Below are 17,199 nucleotides of genomic sequence, written 5' to 3'. Positions count from 1 at the left end.
GGAAAATAAGGACCTGGTCTCTCAGCCTAGAATCTGGGGCCCGCCTGTCCCATTTCTTTGTCAGGGAGCTTCAAGTGTTTAGGATCTGACTCTACAGAAGCCTCCAGCCGTTTTCACAGCAAGTGAAGGTCAGAGGAAGCTCACAGCCATGGTCCTGCAGCTACAAATAACAGAAGTGAAGGAAGCGGATCCCACAGTCTAGAAAACACTACCCACTGCCTTCTCTGCAGGGGCCACAGTCAGGCCTGTCCCACATGCCCCAGGCTAGACAAGCTTCCCACCCCCACCCCACTGTTTCTGGCTCATGGTGACTATCCAGATATGAATAAGAGAAAAGTAAGAAAAAAAACAGGGTCAGGGTGCTTGAGTGGCTCTGTCAGTTAAGCAGCCAACTCCTGGTTTTGGATCAGGTCATAATCTCAGGGCATGGGATCGAGCCCCACATTGGGCTCCGCACTCAGTGGGGCATCTTCTTGGGGTTCTCTCTCTCGCTCTGCCCCTCCTTGCCTCTAGCATTCTCTCTCTCAAATAAATAAATCTTTTGAAAAGAAAGTAAAAGAAACAGGGTAAAACACAACTGGGTGGTTGGTAACTGTATCTGCTTTCCTTGTTGCCCGCCCACATTTGGCTCGCATTGGCCAAAAGCCATTCTCTATACTTTTCTGGGGGTTTCATAGATCAGTGACTCAAAATACTACCCCTCGTTAGTGTGGCTAGAATAATTCATGGACCACAAGCGCCCAGGGGTTTTCTCACTCTCGCAAGCTGTGCATTTTCTGTCATGTCCTGAGAAAGACAATTATGCAAAGCTGGCCCAGCAGAAACAGGACCAAACCAGGGGAGTGGGGTTAGCAACCTTCATGATGTTTTTTATTTCCCTGTCACCAAGTTCCCAACTCACTGTCCAACATAACACAGGGCTGAAGAACTCAAGTACCATTTTTTTTAAAGATTTTATTTATTTATTTGACAGAGAGAGATCACAAGTAGACAGAGAGGCAGGCAGAGAGAGTGTAAAGGAAGCAGGCTCTCCGCTGAGCAGAGAGCCCAATGCAGGACTCGATCCCAGGACCCTGAGATCATGACCTGAGCTGAAGGCAGCGGATTAACCCACTGAGCCACCCAGGCGCCCTCAAGTACCATTTTCTATTTCCCTTTCCAAAAATAAAAGCTTATATATTTGGTTCACCCCAAGTCAAGGCTCAGATACCAGTGAGATTTGTTGTACTAGGAAAACAGTTAGTTTTTAGGCTAACTAAATAGTTAGTCTTTAGGCCTTGAGAGGCAACTTTCATTTCTTCTGAAAGAGGAAAGCTGAAAAAATGAATTTCCCTCAAAAAGAGTTAAGGAGAAAAAAAAGGAAAGAGAAATTAAAATAGATAAATAAATATACAGTGGAAAAAAGTCTCTTCAATAAATGGTGTTGGGAAAATTGGACAGCTATGTGTAGAAGAATGAAACTCGACCATTCTCTCACACCATACAAAAAGATAAACTCGAAATGGATAAAAGACCTCAATGTGAGGCAGGAATCCATCAGAATCCTAGAGGAGAACATAGGCAGTAACTTCTTTAATATCGGCTACAGCAACTTCTTTCAAGATATGTCTCCAAAGGCAAAGGAAACAAAAGCAAAAATGAATTTTGGGGGCTTCATCAAGAGCAAAAGCTTCTGCACAGCAAAGGAAACAGTCAACAAAACAAAGAAGCAACCCACGGAATGGGAGAAGATATTTGCAAATGACATTACAGACAAAGGGCTGATATCCAGGATCTATAAAGAACTTCTCAAACTCAACACACACAAAACAGATAATCACATCAAAAAATGGGAAGAAGACATAAAAAGACACTTTTCCAATGAAGACATACAAATGGCTAACAGACACATGAAAAAATGTTCATCATCATCATTAGCTATCAGGGAGATTCAAATCAAAGCCACATTGAGATCACCACCTTGCACCAGTTCGAACAGCCAAAATTCACAAGACAGGAAACAACGTGTGTTGGAGAGGATGTGGAGAAAGGGGAACCCTCTTACACTGTTGGTGGGAATGCAAGTTGGTGAAGCCCAAGTTGGAGAACAGTGTGGAGATTCCTTAAGAAATTAAAAATAGAGCTTCCCTATGACCCTGCAATTGCACTTCTGGGGTATTTACCCCAAAGATACAGATGTAGTGAAAAGAAGGGCTATCTGCATCCCCAAGTTCATAGCAGCAATGGCCATAGTTGCCAAACTTTGGAAAGAACCAAGATCCCCTTCAACGGATGAATGGATAAGGAAGATACGGTCCATATACACTATGGAGTATTATGCCTCCATCAGAAAGGATGAATACTCAACTTATGGTATCAATATGGATGGGACTGGAAGAGATTATGCTGAATGAAATAAGTCAAGCCGAGAGAGTCAATTATCATATGGTTTCGCTTATCTTTGGAGCATAAGGAATAACATGGAGGCCATGGGGAGATGGAGAGGAGAAGGGAGTTGGGCAAAATCAGAGGAGGAGATGAACCATGAGAGACTATGGACTCTGAAAAACAATCTGAGGGTTTTGGAGGGGAGGTGGGAGGGGTGAGCCTGGTGGTGGGTATTAAGGAGGGCACATATTGCATGGAGCACTGGGTGTGGTGCATAAACAATGAATTCTGGAACACTGAAAAGAAATTTTAAAAAATAAAAATAAACAAACAACTAAATAAATCAGAGTTAAGGGAGAAGACCTTCTCAGGCAGACAAGGGAACTTTTTACATCACAACAGGACGAAAGAGGCCTGCTCCTGAAAATCTAAGGTCAAGCCCCAACGGCATGCGTTGTGATGAGAAGCAGGAGACAGTTTCCACAACTAGAAGATGGTTTACTCACAAGGTCCTTCGCAGGGTTTCTAACTCAGAAGAAGTAAACGACTAAGGTGGTGGGTAAGAGCTCCCACACGAAGAGGACCACCCCAAACACCACGTATCCGGCGTCTCCCAGCTGATTCTTCAGATCTGCCTGTTGAGAAGTGAGGGGAGGCGTGCAGTCAGCACACTGAGGTTTTGCTTTGGTTCTTACTAACGTGAAGAAAGGCTAATTCTGATACGGTGCAATTCCTTCCCCCTCCAACGTGCATGTGGAAATCAGGTAATAACCCAGGTGGGGAGTCATTCCAACCACACAGGGCAGAGAACTCTTATCTTCAAAACAGTCAATCGTGGGAACTGCCCATCTCTGACAGTTATTACATCACCCTCCAAAACCTCATTTCCAAGCTAAATCTCTTAAATGTAAGTCTTCTTGCCTTCAACAATCAAATAGGGAGATGTTAGGTCTCTCCCTCCCACATTTTTTCCAAAGATCTTATTTATTTATTTATTTATTTATTTATTTAATTTATTTGAGCGAGAGAAAGAGAGAGTGTGTGAGAGATAGCACAAGAGGGAAGAAGGTCAGAGGGAGAAGCAGATTTTCCACAGAGCTTGAAGCCCGATTTGGGATTCGATCCTAGGACTCCAGGATCATGACCTGAACTGAAGGCAGCTGCTTAACCGCTTAACCAGTGAACAACCCAGGTGCCCTCCCTCCCATATCTTTGAGGACAGCATGTAACTGTCACCCTCTGTCTCATCCCTGAGATAAACTCATCAATTTTTTAAACTTCTCTTCCTGTTCCCTATATCCTATTCTTTATCCTTTAAAGCTGATTGCAGGGGAGATCACCTGGAAAAAACCTGTTTCCAGACCAGGATGTTTGTCTGGACCAGTGGGATGGCCGAACAGACCTGGTGTGTAGTCTGTCCCCCATCTGCAGGGCCCAGGATATGCACAGGGTCACATCTGGGCAGCTCTCCCACAAAGGGCAGTGTTTCAGACAAAGTGCGCCAAAACCAAGCCATGAAAAGCCGATCACCTAAATAATCCTTCTACCTTCTTCTAGTGCATCGTGTTTGGAGACAGTAGCCCTTCCAGGAAACCGTCTCCCCATCTCTGTATCTCGCTTCCCTTCTCTAACTCAGCTGGGTAGCACGCTGGCCCCTTCCATTCTACATGGATAGTGCACAGCTTGGGGCCAGCAACACACAGGTCTAGATATTCATAAATAAACATTCCCCCTAAAAACAACAGAATTTTAAAAACTGTGTTATTTTAAGTTTGTTACCATTACTGGAGCCCTTACTGGAAAGAAAAACCAAAATAATTATTTTGTTAAAACCTAACCTCTAGTGTTTAATGGGTATGGGGTAGCGGTTTGGGAGGACGAGCACGTTCTCGAGACAGACAGCGGTGACAGCTGCCCAGCAAGGGGACAGTGCTGAATGCCAGGCTGCTGCCATCTGCCCGGAAGTTGTTACGAGAGTAGCCATTGATGGATATTTCACTACAATGAAATCCTTCAGGTCTTATGAGTAAGTCTCTCATTTATTGTTCCAAGATTCAATTTTTATATATTTGATTTTCTCCAAACAGGGCACACCTTTGGCAGTGCCTTTCCCAAATCTCTCCCATCCTATATAGAGGGGATTGGTCTGGGCAGTGGTGGTCTGAACCCTTCCGAATTCTAGCCCCTTCCCTGTGCCCCTTCTGAATTTCATCTTGTCCTCCCACGCTTATCGGGGTCACTTGATGTCTGCTTCTGGAGTGTGAATCCAGCCCAGGGAGGGAGCACTGCTGGGACTGGAGACGTGCGTTTTCTAGAGTTGAGCATTCGGTGTTTTCCTAGGGACAGTTAAGGAGCTTTCCGTAATTCAATCCAGTAGAGCCTATTATAAAGCAGAAGTTCTGCGTGTTGTAATGGCTTATCTGTGTGTCTGTTTTCCTCAGGGGACATAAACTCCTGCTGTGGGGCAGGCAGGCCATCTGTGTGTGTTTGTACCCCCAGCGCTCTATCCTGCATGACAGACGAAGAACCGGTATTTCTCAAACGAGAGGATGCTACCTCATTCCCATTCTTTTTTTATTTTTGGCTTTTGTGAACAAGAATGCCAGATGATATGTCACTACCTTTGTTCATGGCTTTATAACTTACGACTCACGAGTTTCTAGCATATTATTAAAAGGGCAAGAATATCATGGGGTCACCGCTGGTAAAATGAGATTTTGCTCACACCTTCAACCCCCCAGTCATTTTTATCTCGATCTTCTCAAATGCTGTCTCCATGCTCCACTTTTAAAAAACCATAGTTTTAGGAATGCCTGGATGGGTCAGTCATTAAGCATCTCATTTCGGCTCAGGTTGTGCTCCCAAGGTCATGGGATCAAGCCCCGCATCGGGCTCCCTGCTCTGTGGAGAGTCTGCTTCTGCCTCTGCCACTGCTGCTGCTTGTGCTCACGCTCTCTCTGACAAATAAATATAATCTTAAAAAAATAAAGCCATGGTTTTATGTATTTTCTGAAATCTGCATACAATCTGTTTCACCGAGGGAAACTTCACTTTTAATAAAACCATCTTACATTTATATGGAAGCACTTAAAAATGTTTTAAGTACCGTTTGCCAGGAGCCCCAGAAATTAGTGTGTGTGTGTGTGTGTGCGCGTGCGCGCACGTGCAAGCGTGCCTGTACACCTAGATGCTAGTTGTCTCAGATGTGAGCTGGGACAAGCCAGGTACTATGATCCCATCTGACAGACATGGACACAGATACCACCCAGGTACATGATGGTCAAGGTCACCCAGCAATGCAGCAGCAAAAGCAAGGAGCCTGTCTCTGCCACATGGGGTGCTGTGAAGCAAAGGGTCGCTGTTCGGGGAACATGTCACCGGTGCCCACTGACCTGGTCTGAGACATTGTACCAGTCGTAATCAAAGGAATGGACATTTTTGCTCTGGGAGAATGACAGGATGAACAGGTTGTAGCAGGCTCGGAAGGTGTAGAGAAGAATGACGGTCACTCCGATGGCCGTCACTTGACACACAGAGGAGCCCTGGAAAAGAGGGAGCCATGAGGGGAGCACCCATTCCAGGTCCAACACACCAGCCTCATCATGCCCTGGCTTCAGACCCGATAAACCCTTCAGCTCTCGGGGCCACCAACCGTGGTGTCCGCTCTCACCAGTAAACCCACACCCAAACCTCACCTCACCCCACACCCCCTCCTCAAATGTCAAAGGATCTCCATACAGATGCTTCCAAATCTGGGAGTTGGTTTGGAGAAGCCTTAAAATAGAGGCCATTTGCCTAAAGCCCAGGTTTGTAAGAATGAGAAAGTCAGGTGGTTTATGCTGTTCAATCTCCAGGATCTCCCAACTTGGGAGCCCACTGCCCAGCATCCAGCCCAGGGACAACCGACCCCAGCAAAGTGGCAACCAACCCTAGCAAGGTGGGGGAGTGGTCCTGTGGACCATGGCCCTGGGCAGGGAGCACTTCCTCAAATTCCAGAATCTTCGAGGCTGGAAGCCCTGGTCTCACTCCATACTTGGAATTACATGGAAATTGGTGATTTGTACCCCCATTTATGAAGCTGTCAATTTACAGTCCATTAAAGGGCCCTAAGCTAGAAACATATAGTTAATGTGACCAAAAAAAAATGAAACAGGATTTTTAAATTTGCATTGAGAAATCATACATCAACAAGATACTATTTTATTTTCCCAGCAGCAGTTTAACAGCATGTTTGCCACAGGGCTGATCTAAATAGTTATTTGACAACCAAAATGTAACTCTTCCCATAAAAACCACAATTCTGTTTTTTTTTTTTTTTAAAGCCTTGGATAGCCCTCACATGGGAGACAGTAAAAACAACAGACAAAACTTGTGTCAAAATCAAGTCTGAAATCTGTCAAAACTAATACATGAAAAAACTACTCCTGCCATACTCAAGTCTCGAGGGATCTCGCCAGAGGTCAGCCTGATCACAGATGCCTTGTGAAGGCTTGGGGTTTCTGAGGTCAGATTTTAGTCTACTGGTCACTACTGAAGGCACAATATAATGGGTCACAGAGCTCCCCATGGTTTTCAGACATAAGACTATTTATAGCCAGGTGGCAAAGAAGGCAGACATGGGGGTCGGCCAGACAGCGGGGTCTGCTGGACAGCGGGAGTCCCCCAGACAGGGGGTCAGCCAGACAGGGGGTCCACCAGAGGATATGGTTAGAAGCAGAGGAATTAGAGAAATCATTCAATCATTGCACAAGTGCAAAAACCAAGGCCCCTTCCCCAGCCTCCATTCTTCCCTGGGATTCCCAACCAAGGAAGACTTGGGGTGAGGCTGATAAGGGGCCCAGAAATATGTCAGCTCTTCCCTAGAACTCTGGGGAAACGAGGAGCAAACGGGCATTCTAGGGTTCACAGCACACAGCAAACCAAGCCAGCCTCTCCTGCTGGCTGCCTCCATCTCTGACTGAGAGCATGGTGCAGGGGCCGGCCTGAACTCCAGGGGGCAGTGTCGTCCCTGGAGTGTCCACAGTCTTCTCCTGGGCGCATCAGTCAGTCCTGAGGGGAGCCTCCATCCACATCTGCAGAGCCTGCGGCCAGACCATGAATCGGAAGCCTGGCTCTCTGTCTCTGGGCTGCGTAGGGCAACGCCAGGTACTGACCTCCAGGGCCTGGTCTCCCAGAGATCTCGGAGGACACCATGAACTTACACAGGCTGAACAGAGATCTCAAAGTGCCTGAAACACAGGGCACACTAGGCGAGTGTTTCTACTAGTCTCATCGGCACAAGCAATCAGCGAGTCCTTTAAAATGTTGGTTAAACACTGTGTCTACGCACAGGCCGCCTCCCTGCCAGTAATTCCTCACACTCCCACACATCAAAGCAACTCTTCTCATGTATGAAGTTCAAGGAATGACACCGCTCCGGGTTTGGGCAGCAGGGTGCGGCCAACCATTTGCAGGTCAGATGTGGAAGGTGTCTGCTGAGTTCTGTCTGTGACTGGGAGACTGTTTTTGGAGTCGGCTTAACGAAGGGATCTTGACCACATGTCCATCTACCTTTGACTCCAAGTAAATGTTGGTCAAGGACATCTTCGAGATTTTGTAGAGACAGATGGAGAGGGAGACCGCACACAGCACGAAGAGCGTGTTGTTGATGGCCACGCGCACCGAGATGATGACCTTCCTCTCCCAGCCGCCTGTCTTCACCAGCACTGCGCAGGTCAGATTCACCAACAGGAAAATGAGGCTGATGAAGAGTGAGGCCAGGTAGAGGGGCAGCCTGGGGAGAACAGAGAGCACAGTCAGCCCCACGCCCTGCCTGCTGGCTGCGTTTCTGGATCGACCCGCAAGGAAAGCGGGGCCCGTTCCATTAACGGCTGGAAGCGGACACACCAGTGCAGACACGCAGAGCACAGGTTTACGGAGCAGCTGCTCTCATGTGCAGATCACAAACCAGCTACAGACAGTGCCCTCAGGAAGCTGCCCGAGCCCTGCTTTTCCTGCCGCTGGGAGGTGGTCAGATCTGCCGCAGTCCCTGCCCAGGTCTGAACAGACACCAGCTGGCTGGGCCCCTGGCCGTTTGTGACCCACAGATTCCCGGAGCTGCCCGCTTCCTTGTGACCGGCGCACGGCCAATGGACTTCTCAGACGGACTGAAACCCAAGGCCCCAGCCTCCAACTGCTTCAAGACGGCCCGTGGTGTCTACCTCCTTCGGTAAACAAGCCAACAAGGAGCAGACGTGCAGGGCTCAAAATCAGACTGGGTCTACGTTGACTACGTCTGTAAATCCAGAAAAAGAAATCTCTCAACTAAAAGCGGTTTTGAGGGGCGCGTGGGAAACTCAGTCGTTAAGTGTCTCCCTTCAGCTCAGGTCATGATTCCGGGGTCCTGGGATCGAGTACTGCATCAGGCTCCCTGCCTGGTGGGAAGCCTGCTTCTCCTCTCCCACTCCCCCTGCTTGTGCTGCCTTTCTTGCTGTGTCTCTATCAAATAAATAAATAAAATCGTTTAAAAAAAAACGGTTTTGAAGCTAGAGTATCCTCTAAAGATGTAACAGACCAGGACGCAAAAACCTGGATGACAGGGCGTCTGGCTGGCTCAGTCATTAGGCATCTGCCTTTGGCTCAGGTCATGGTCCCAGAGTCTTGAGATTGAGCCCCATGTCGCGATCCCTGCTCAGTGGGGAACCTGCTTCTTCTTCTCCCTCTGTCTCTCCCCACTACTCGTGCTCCCTCTCTCTCTCCTGCTCTCTCTCTCCTGTAATAAAATCCTAAAAAAAAAAAAAGACTCCTGAATGATAGTCCCAGCTCCAGACACTGTCACTGATAGGACCCACGGCAGGGGGGAGGGGACACAGGAGAGAGAGAAGTGTAAGGAAAGTGTGAAGAAGCCGGGCATAACTCAATGCCAACCGTGTGCTGCCCATGACAGCTAGCACCATAGATGTCCCCAGCTCCCTGCCGTGCCTTTCCATCTTGGATTTTCACACAATGGCAACCCAGGCTCCACCCCACCCTCCTTCCTTCCCCTCCCCCTCCCCTCAACTGCCCAGTGTGACCTAGAGACACACGGAGCCAAAACATCAGGCCAGTCTCTCCTGCCCACTGTGGGCTGCGTTTCCTCATCTACAGAAGAGAGATGAGGTCTTCCCGCCCACCTCAAAGGGCTGCCATGAGAATCCACTGGGTTCTGTGCCTTCTTACCGTGTCAGTCCTCTGTCCTCACCCCACGGGGCCTCACGGCCTCACCCCAGCTTCCCCTTCGGTCAGCAGCAGCTCCTATAAAGTCTTCACATCACCCCATCACCCTCACCTCCCAGGTCGTCCCCTGCAGACCCCACACTCTCCCAGGTCCCCAGGACCTACTCCCAAAACAAAAGGGGTCAGCTCTTGGTCGCCGTCTCTCCCTGCCTTCCCAGAGCCCCGCTGTCAATCACTCCATGACCCTATGCCTGCCTCCCATTCCCCTGTCTGACCTACCCCTGCACAGCCCCGGTTCCTCTTCCTCCTCCAAAGTGAGGACTCTCATGCTCTCTCCTCCACCCCGGGAAACGCACTTACTCGTGCATCCTCAGATATGGCCTCAGGCGCCCAGGTTCCTATTGCTCCTCTAAAGCCACTGCCCTGTCCTACATCCAGATTCACATTCCAAACAGCCCACCACGGCAGCCCTGTCCCCTCAGACCATGTGCAAGCCTAACTCCTTAAGTTCCTGTTCCAGGACTCCTCTCGGCTTTCCTATTTCTCCGAAAGGCACCACAGTTTCTTTGTAGTTCTAAACGATAAAGATTATACCCCAGTGTTTTTTTTTATTAATTAATTTATTTTCAGCATACCAGTGTATTCATTATTTTTTCACCACCCCAGTTTAACCAGCTGTCAAGTTCAACAGATTCTTTATTCCTGCTCCCCTCGTTGTGGGCCCACTTTCCCATCGTCACCGACTGCATGGCCTCGTGCTTCTGTCTAAAACCAATGTGACGGTGTCCAGACTGACCCCCCCACCCTCGACTCCACTCCAGCACCCTCCAGTCCCCTATACTTCCAATCAGTCTCCAGAGCCAGGTCAACCGATGGGCGCCCCCCATCCTAATCAGCCGGCCTGTGTGCTGGCCAGAAGCCCATCCAGGAGGTGTCCCCATGTCCCCGTCTTTACACAAGCAGAGCTTTCTGCTTAAAACCTTCCTGCCCTTCCCTTTCTAACCTACCCTACTCCGTGAGCCTCTAGGACCACCTGCTAAACAGAATCCTATCCATCCAGTATTTTTTAGTTCTTTCTTTTTTAGTTTGTTTTTTTGTTTTGTTTTGTTTTGTTTTGTTTTTGAGAAGATGAGGGAGTGCTCATGCACACAGGCAGGGGGAAGGTCAAAGAGAGAGGGAGAAGCAGGTTCCCTTCCTAGCACGGAGTCTGATGACGACATGGAGCTGGATCCCAGGACCCGGGGATCATGACCTGAGCTGAACTGCCTGGTTTTGTCTCAAAGAAATCAGCTGTGTTGTGAGGCTTAAGACAACATGGGCAAAGTACTTATAATCCAACATTAAGGTCAACGTCAGAGAGAAAAATCGTAAATGTGGCAAAACAACTCTGTTCTGGGAAAGGTAGATGAAAACCTACAACGGAAAACATTACTGTGTCTCCTCAGAGTTGGACAGGTTTCTGTAGGGCAGGGCGGGGGCAGGGGCTGCACTAGATTTGGTTTCTTTCTTTCCACATGTCTCTATTCACAAACTTCCAATACTTTTCTATTTTCTGTTTTTTTTTTTTTTTTCTAATGAGCTTATATAACTTTCATAATGAAAAAAAAAAAATCTTGCAAAACTGAACTCTTCCCTTGGGGCCTGCCGCTCTGGAAGAGAGATCGGGAGGTGTGGAGAGAGCGTGGGGCAGGGGTGGCGCAGAACAAATCCTATGGCAAGGGGGCATTTCCATGGCAACAGTGTTTGACCACCTGCCCCAGAATGACTACTTCTCAGCTCAAACATAGGGTCAGGATAAACAGCCTATAATGAAAAAAAAGACCAAAGGAAAAGGAAATCAGTGGGACCGGGCATCCGGGAGGATGACTCTGCTTGTGAGCCCAGAAGGATCAGCTTCACGCGGGTCTGCAAGTGCAGACAGTCGCTGAGGCCACTGACCGCAGGGCCTGGGGACCGCGGTGCCTGGCCACCGTGGTGCCTGGCCTGTGGGCTGCCCATGAGCTCCATGCGCAAGAACTCTGCTCCCTCCGACGGTGAGGGGAGAGTGTCAACGGCTTGTAAAGCGTGGTTTAAATTTCTCTTCTGAGATCTGAGATTCCTTCCAGAATGGGAAAAGCAAAGCCTGGTTTGTTGTGTTTTTAACTCAAAGGTGGAGGGAAAACAATTAAAACACCAAAAATTGGGGGCGCCTGAGTGGCTCAGTGGGTTAAAGCCTCTGCTTTCGGCTCAGGTCATGATCCCAGGGTCCTGGGATCAAGCCCCGCAATGGACTCTCTGCTCAGCAAGGAGCCTGCTTTCCTTCCTCTCTCTCTGCCTGCCTCTCTGCCTACCTGTGACATCTGTCAAATAAATTTTTAAAAAAACAAAAAAAAGAAAACAAACAACAAAAAAAACCCGCCGAAAATCGAAGAGTTCTGAGCCCCCGCTGCGCGGTATTCACGCCTCCTAAGCCAAAGACTGACAAGCAGAGCCTGAAAAAAAGAAAAACTGAATCACATGGGCATCAACTCCAGCAAAGCTGAGTGTGCGGGTGTGTCAGGGAGAGAGGGGCCTCGGGAAATGAAGTGGTTCTTGTTGGGGCTGAGTAGAAACCATCTTCAGAGACACGGAGCGGCTACCGGAACAGCTCAGGGGAGAAGCTGCCACCACTTCTAGAGTGATGGCTTGTGCTTCTTTCCAAGTGAGCTGTAGTTCAGTCAGGGAAGCCAGCCTGTTCAAAAGCCAACATACCAAAGCACCTTGAGGGATAAATCATGGCCTGAAATGTCTGCAGCAGCATCTAGATTAAGAGAAGTGGGGAATCGGGGCAGCTGGGGGGCTCAGTCGCTGGACATCTGCCTTCCCCTCAGGTCATGATCCCAGGGTCCTGGGATCAAGTTCCCTGCTCTGCACAGTGCCTGTGTTCCCTCTCTTGCTGTCTCTCTCTCAAAAAATAAATAAAATATTAAAAAGAAAAAGAAGTGGGGGATCAAACAGAGAAGATGGAAGATGGGCATAAACACGAATAATTCTGAGCATTTCTTTATTATGACATAGGAGTCAAGAGGCTCCTCCCACTGGACTCTCACCCTCCTGGCTTCAAGAAACTCTTCGGTCTTCTCCAGCCTGAACATCTCACCCAGCTGAATTTCTCCTGGTGTTCTCTCTCCATCTCCGCAAACCCCCTCCCACTGAAAACAGCCCATCCTGGTGTCTGCACTTCGGTTCCAGGATCAAGAACTGCACCCCCCAACACACACACTCCCTCACATCTAATGGACCCTACCGCCCAAGGCTCAGAGGCTGAAAACTTCTGAACCAGCCTTCCTTTCTGACCAGTGCTTTCATATTCCACTTCTATGAGAAACCGCATTACCTCAGCTTCAACCAACCACTTCCAAGGTAAGACCAGCTCCACGATCCAATCAGAATCTCTTCCTCCTTCCCAGTCTTCACCCATTCTTGGCTCCCCAGTCCCCAGGTTGATCCATATTTCTAGTCAAGAGGCTGGAGGGTTATATTACAGGTGTGGAGGAAAGGCCAGCTATTTTCTTACCAGAGAAGGGAAGAGGTTATGTACATGGAATTGCCCCTTTAACGGGTTCTCCTTCAGACCAACATATTTTCATGGTGGACCGTCAAGTCCCAGCTGAGTAGTCTAGTAGAAACATACACCAAACTACCCAAAAAGTAGTGAACAAAGACTTCAAGTTTAGGTGAGAAAAACAAACATGGCGCCCTGAGTCTCATGACTTCTCTCTTGGTGCCAGTACTGTCGTATTACTTTCTGAATTTCAGTTTCTTTGGATATAAAATGGAGATCAAAATATACATTTTCATGATCTTAGAAGTTCTCATCATAAGAAACAACAAATTTTGTAACCATGTTCGGTAATAGATGTTAACTAGACTTACTGAAGTGGACATTTTGCAATAGGCCAATATCAAATCATCCTGTGGGATACTAGAAACTAATATAATGTTGTATGTCAATTATAACTTGAGAATTTTAAATAAAAAGTGTTCATAAATTTAAAAATACATATTTAAATAAAATATAATATGCACACATTTTTACATATTTTTAAAGCCACAAAATAATTAAATTTCATTTTGATTCAAGAAGGTAAGTGGCTGAAATTACTTTCTCAGAAATATCTGCTCATGGCACTGGAGCTCGCCTGGGCAGGTACATCAGAACACCACACACCTGCCCCATGTCGTCTGAATGCCTTGCATCCTTTCCCCTTTTACCAAGTCTGACCATTCCTTAAGCCACCGGTTTCTTTGCTCTTGGGGGTGCTGAGGTCACAGACCTCTAAAAATTTGGGGAAAGCTACAAACCTTCTCTATAGGAAAAACAAGCCTATCCACCCCTTCATGTAAACTTGCCACATAATTTAAGGCACTCCCTTCCAGGTTAAGAGCCCACCCTTTCAGCCCAGCACTGACTGACTTTTCACGAAACTCCTGTGGCTCTCACAGTACACAGCAGACCAGGCCAGAGACTGCCCAATACCCCAAACATCACCTGCTTCATCGGATTCTGGGAGTTTCAGCATTGTTCAGGATACCTGCACAGGGTGTTGGCTCCTCAAGGACACAAGCTACATTTCTGCCTCAGGCTGCCTAACCAAGTCCTAAATAGTCGAAAATATATTTTCCAAATGAGGATGGAAATCCCCCCAGGTACTTACCGGTATTTGAGTAATTCTGGAGAATATTTTGACTTGGCTTTGAAAATCACCTGCAATGACAGACAGCATCAGAGCTGGGACACAGTATACTGTCACCGACAACCCAGCACCATCCCTCTCAAGTCCTCTTTCCCTTTACACCAGCCGCCAGGGCCTGGTTCTGAAACTGAGACGTCGGCTTTGTGAGACTGTTTGTTAAGCTAAAGACTCTTCAAGCTCTCCACACAATTCCAAAAGTAAAGATATTTATTAAGTGCCTGCCTTCAGCATCCTGACTGAGGCCCGCATCGGGCTCTGCACTCAATGGGAAGGCTCCTTCTCCCTCTCCCATTCACCCTGTTTTCTGTTCTTTCTCTCGCTGTCTCTCTCCATCAAATAAATAAAATATATATTTTTTTAAATAATGGAAAGGGTGGGGCGCCTGGGTGACTCAGTGGATTAGGCCTCTGTCTTCAGCTCAGGTCATGATCTCAGGGTCCTGGGACTGTGCCCCGCATTGGGATCCCTGCTCAGTGGAGAGCCTGCTTCCTCCTCTCTCTCTCTGCCTGCCTCTCTGCCTACTTGTGATCTCTGTCTGTCAAGTAAATAAATAAAATCTTAAAAGAAAAAAAATGTTTAAATAAGGGAAAGTGTTAAAAAGGGGGGGGGGGAGTAAAGGTATTACTGGTCTACCACAGCCAAGTACTTCTCTTAATAAGATTCACACCTGTACTTCCCCTAAAGATCAACAGTCCGCCCTCACCCTTCCTTAGAATTTTCACTGGCATCAAATCTGTGTTGTTTGAACGTAAGCGTCCACCCACACAGGTCTCAAGTTCGGCAGCCTACTTCCAAAGTCTCTAAGCTATCGAAGCATCAAATGACCATTATTTACAGGAGAAAACATCATGTGTCGGAATCTCTCCACATCTTTCGTGTGCTGCCCCATCGCCTATTATGTCCACACAGGGCACAGCGGCCAGCCTGGCAGAGCCTCTGAGGAGGCAGAGGTGAGGGAATGTAGGTGGCAGCTCCCACTCCAGCCCCAGCTGCGACGTGGCCTCTATGGCCACAGCACGTGCACGTGGGGGCTTCTGAGGCAAGGGCAGGTGACCCCCAGGGGTGTTGGGGGGCTGCCCGGGGGACTGAGATTGGGTAATGTGCTCATGGCTGTGCTCTCCCCAGATCCCTGGTGTCCATGGGGTGGGGGCAACCCTGAAAGAAGGGCAAAGCCCCTGCTGTGGATCGTATCGGACCCATGTCCCCTGCTGCCCAGCAAGGCCTCTGCACTGAGTTCCCAGACCTGCTCCCAGCCTGGCCTGGCCCTGGCCCCTCTTGGACCCACCCCTCCCACCAACCTAACACACGCTCTCCCACTTCTCAGCTCTCTTTGCGTTTGGGGCTTCTCCCACATTTTGCTCAGTGCCTGAAAATAGCTAAGGGACTGACACATTGCCCGAGCTGGATGGAGGGAAGGACAAGGGAGAACAGGGTGGGCAGCGTGAGAGTGGGGGAAGGGAGGAGAGAACAGGCAGCTCTGTGACCTCTGAGGCCACACAGGAGTTAAATATCATTGCCCCCCTGCCTCAGGAAGACTCAGGGAGAAATATGTGTGCAAGAGGGATATCTGAAGTAACCCCAGGAGATTCTTTGGTGGATCCCAAGTATGTGGCTAAGCGTGCTGATGCGGAGGTCATAGGGAGCCTCCATGGGGACTGTTTGGGTCAGTTCGCAGAATACATCTGCAACAGGAGAAGCCATTTCCCTTGGGGGCCTTCTAAAAGGCATTCCCCTGAGGACCCTCAGTAGGTAATTCTGACTTATATGTGCACAAGAGCCACTGTGGAAAACAGTATGGAGAGCCTTCAAAACATTTAAGAAGAAAGATCATATAATCTGGTAATTTCACTACCGGGTATTTACCCAAAGACAACGAAAACACTCATTTGAAAAGATATCTGCGCCCCTATGTTCACTGCAGCATTATTTCCAACAGCCGAGATATGGAAGCAACCTAAGAATCCCCTGACAGATGACTGGATAAAGAAGACAGGGTATGTATACACAATGGAATATTACTTGGTCTTAAAAAAGAATGAAATTTGCCATTTGCAACAACGTGGATGGACGTATGGGGTATTATGCTAAGTGAGATAAGTCAGAGAAAGACAAGGACTGTATGATTTCACATCGATGGGGCATCTGAAAAAAACAAAAACAAACAAGCAGACTCTGCAATGCAGCAAAACTGGTGGTGGCCAGAGGAGAGGTGGGTGGGGGGATGGGTAAAATAGGTGATGGGGTTTAAGATGTACAAGCTTTCAGTTATAAAATAAATAACTCACAGAGATGAAAAGTATAGCACAGCGAAGATGGTCGCTATTGCAATGACGTGGGTCGGTGACAGATGGTGACCACACTCATGGTGAGCACGGAGTAATGCACAGACTTGCCCAATCACTATGTTGTACACCTGAAACTATTATAACACTGTGTGTCAATTATACTTCAATTAAAGGGGAAAAAGGAATCACCTGGGGAACTTGCTAAAGAAGCAAATCCCATAGCCCCACCTGGGGAGGAGTCTGGGGAGAAGCCCAGAAACCTCCATGTCACTAAATTCCCCAGCCCAGGCGATTCTGACTCAGCTAGTCCAAGGACCACTGCTTGAGTAGCTTCGCAACCATTCACTTACAACATGCGGAAAGAGGCGATCGCAGTAACCGGATGACACGGAGAGTCAGGGCACAGTGCAGAGATCAGGGCATGCTGGGGGTCCACGGACAGCCCCCCAGCCAGACCTCCCTCCGATGTCCAGTCACGCACTGCCACGAGAGACTCTCAGGAACAGACTCCATATCTGGGGAGCAGGACACGCAGATACTCCCACAGACTTTACAGGAAACAAATCTACCCATCCCCCTGCCCCCACTTAAACCACACTTTCCAAGCTTCATAGGTAAGCATTCTGAACCTACAAATG

General features: G+C 48.2%; 1 protein-coding gene across 2 annotated transcripts; it reads right to left on the bottom strand.

The window, feature by feature from the left end:
* Nucleotides 1-2,879: 2,879 nt before the first annotated feature.
* Nucleotides 2,880-16,708, bottom strand: LOC309859144 (integral membrane protein GPR137B-like). 2 transcript variants are annotated; one of them, XM_082719628.1, is made up of 5 exons: nucleotides 16,562-16,708; nucleotides 14,238-14,287; nucleotides 7,918-8,140; nucleotides 5,760-5,909; nucleotides 2,880-3,002 (listed from the first exon to the last, which is right to left on the bottom strand). In XM_082719628.1, the coding sequence occupies exons 3-5, from the start codon at nucleotides 7,948-7,950 to the stop codon at nucleotides 2,898-2,900; spliced, it is 288 nt and encodes a 95-aa protein (XP_082575754.1). In that variant the 5' UTR covers nucleotides 7,951-8,140; nucleotides 14,238-14,287; nucleotides 16,562-16,708; the 3' UTR covers nucleotides 2,880-2,897. The 2 variants fall into 2 exon arrangements, with proteins under 2 accessions (XP_082575754.1, XP_082575755.1); XM_082719629.1 differs by lacking the exons at nucleotides 14,238-14,287; nucleotides 16,562-16,708 and having other exon boundaries at nucleotides 7,918-8,424.
* Nucleotides 16,709-17,199: the final 491 nt, after the last annotated feature.

Source organism: Mustela nivalis (genome assembly GCF_964662115.1).
Source record: "Mustela nivalis genome assembly, chromosome: 2".
In the NCBI taxonomy this organism is placed as follows: Eukaryota; Metazoa; Chordata; class Mammalia; order Carnivora; family Mustelidae; genus Mustela; species Mustela nivalis.
The sequence above is the reverse complement of the archived record's forward strand: the minus strand, read 5'-3'. Positions and strand labels throughout refer to the sequence as shown.

Bases quoted from the DNA above. Each gene is read 5' to 3' on its own strand.
- LOC309859144 (XM_082719628.1), bottom strand. From the start codon at position 7,950: ATGTCCTTGACCAACATTTACTTGGAGTCAAAG. The intron at 5,910-7,917 runs GTAGATGGACAT...CCTCTTTTCCAG, and splicing joins ACATTTACTTGGAGTCAAAG to GGCTCCTCTGTGTGTCAAGT. The intron at 3,003-5,759 runs GTCAGTGGGCAC...ACTTCTCAACAG, and splicing joins GGTACAATGTCTCAGACCAG to GCAGATCTGAAGAATCAGCT.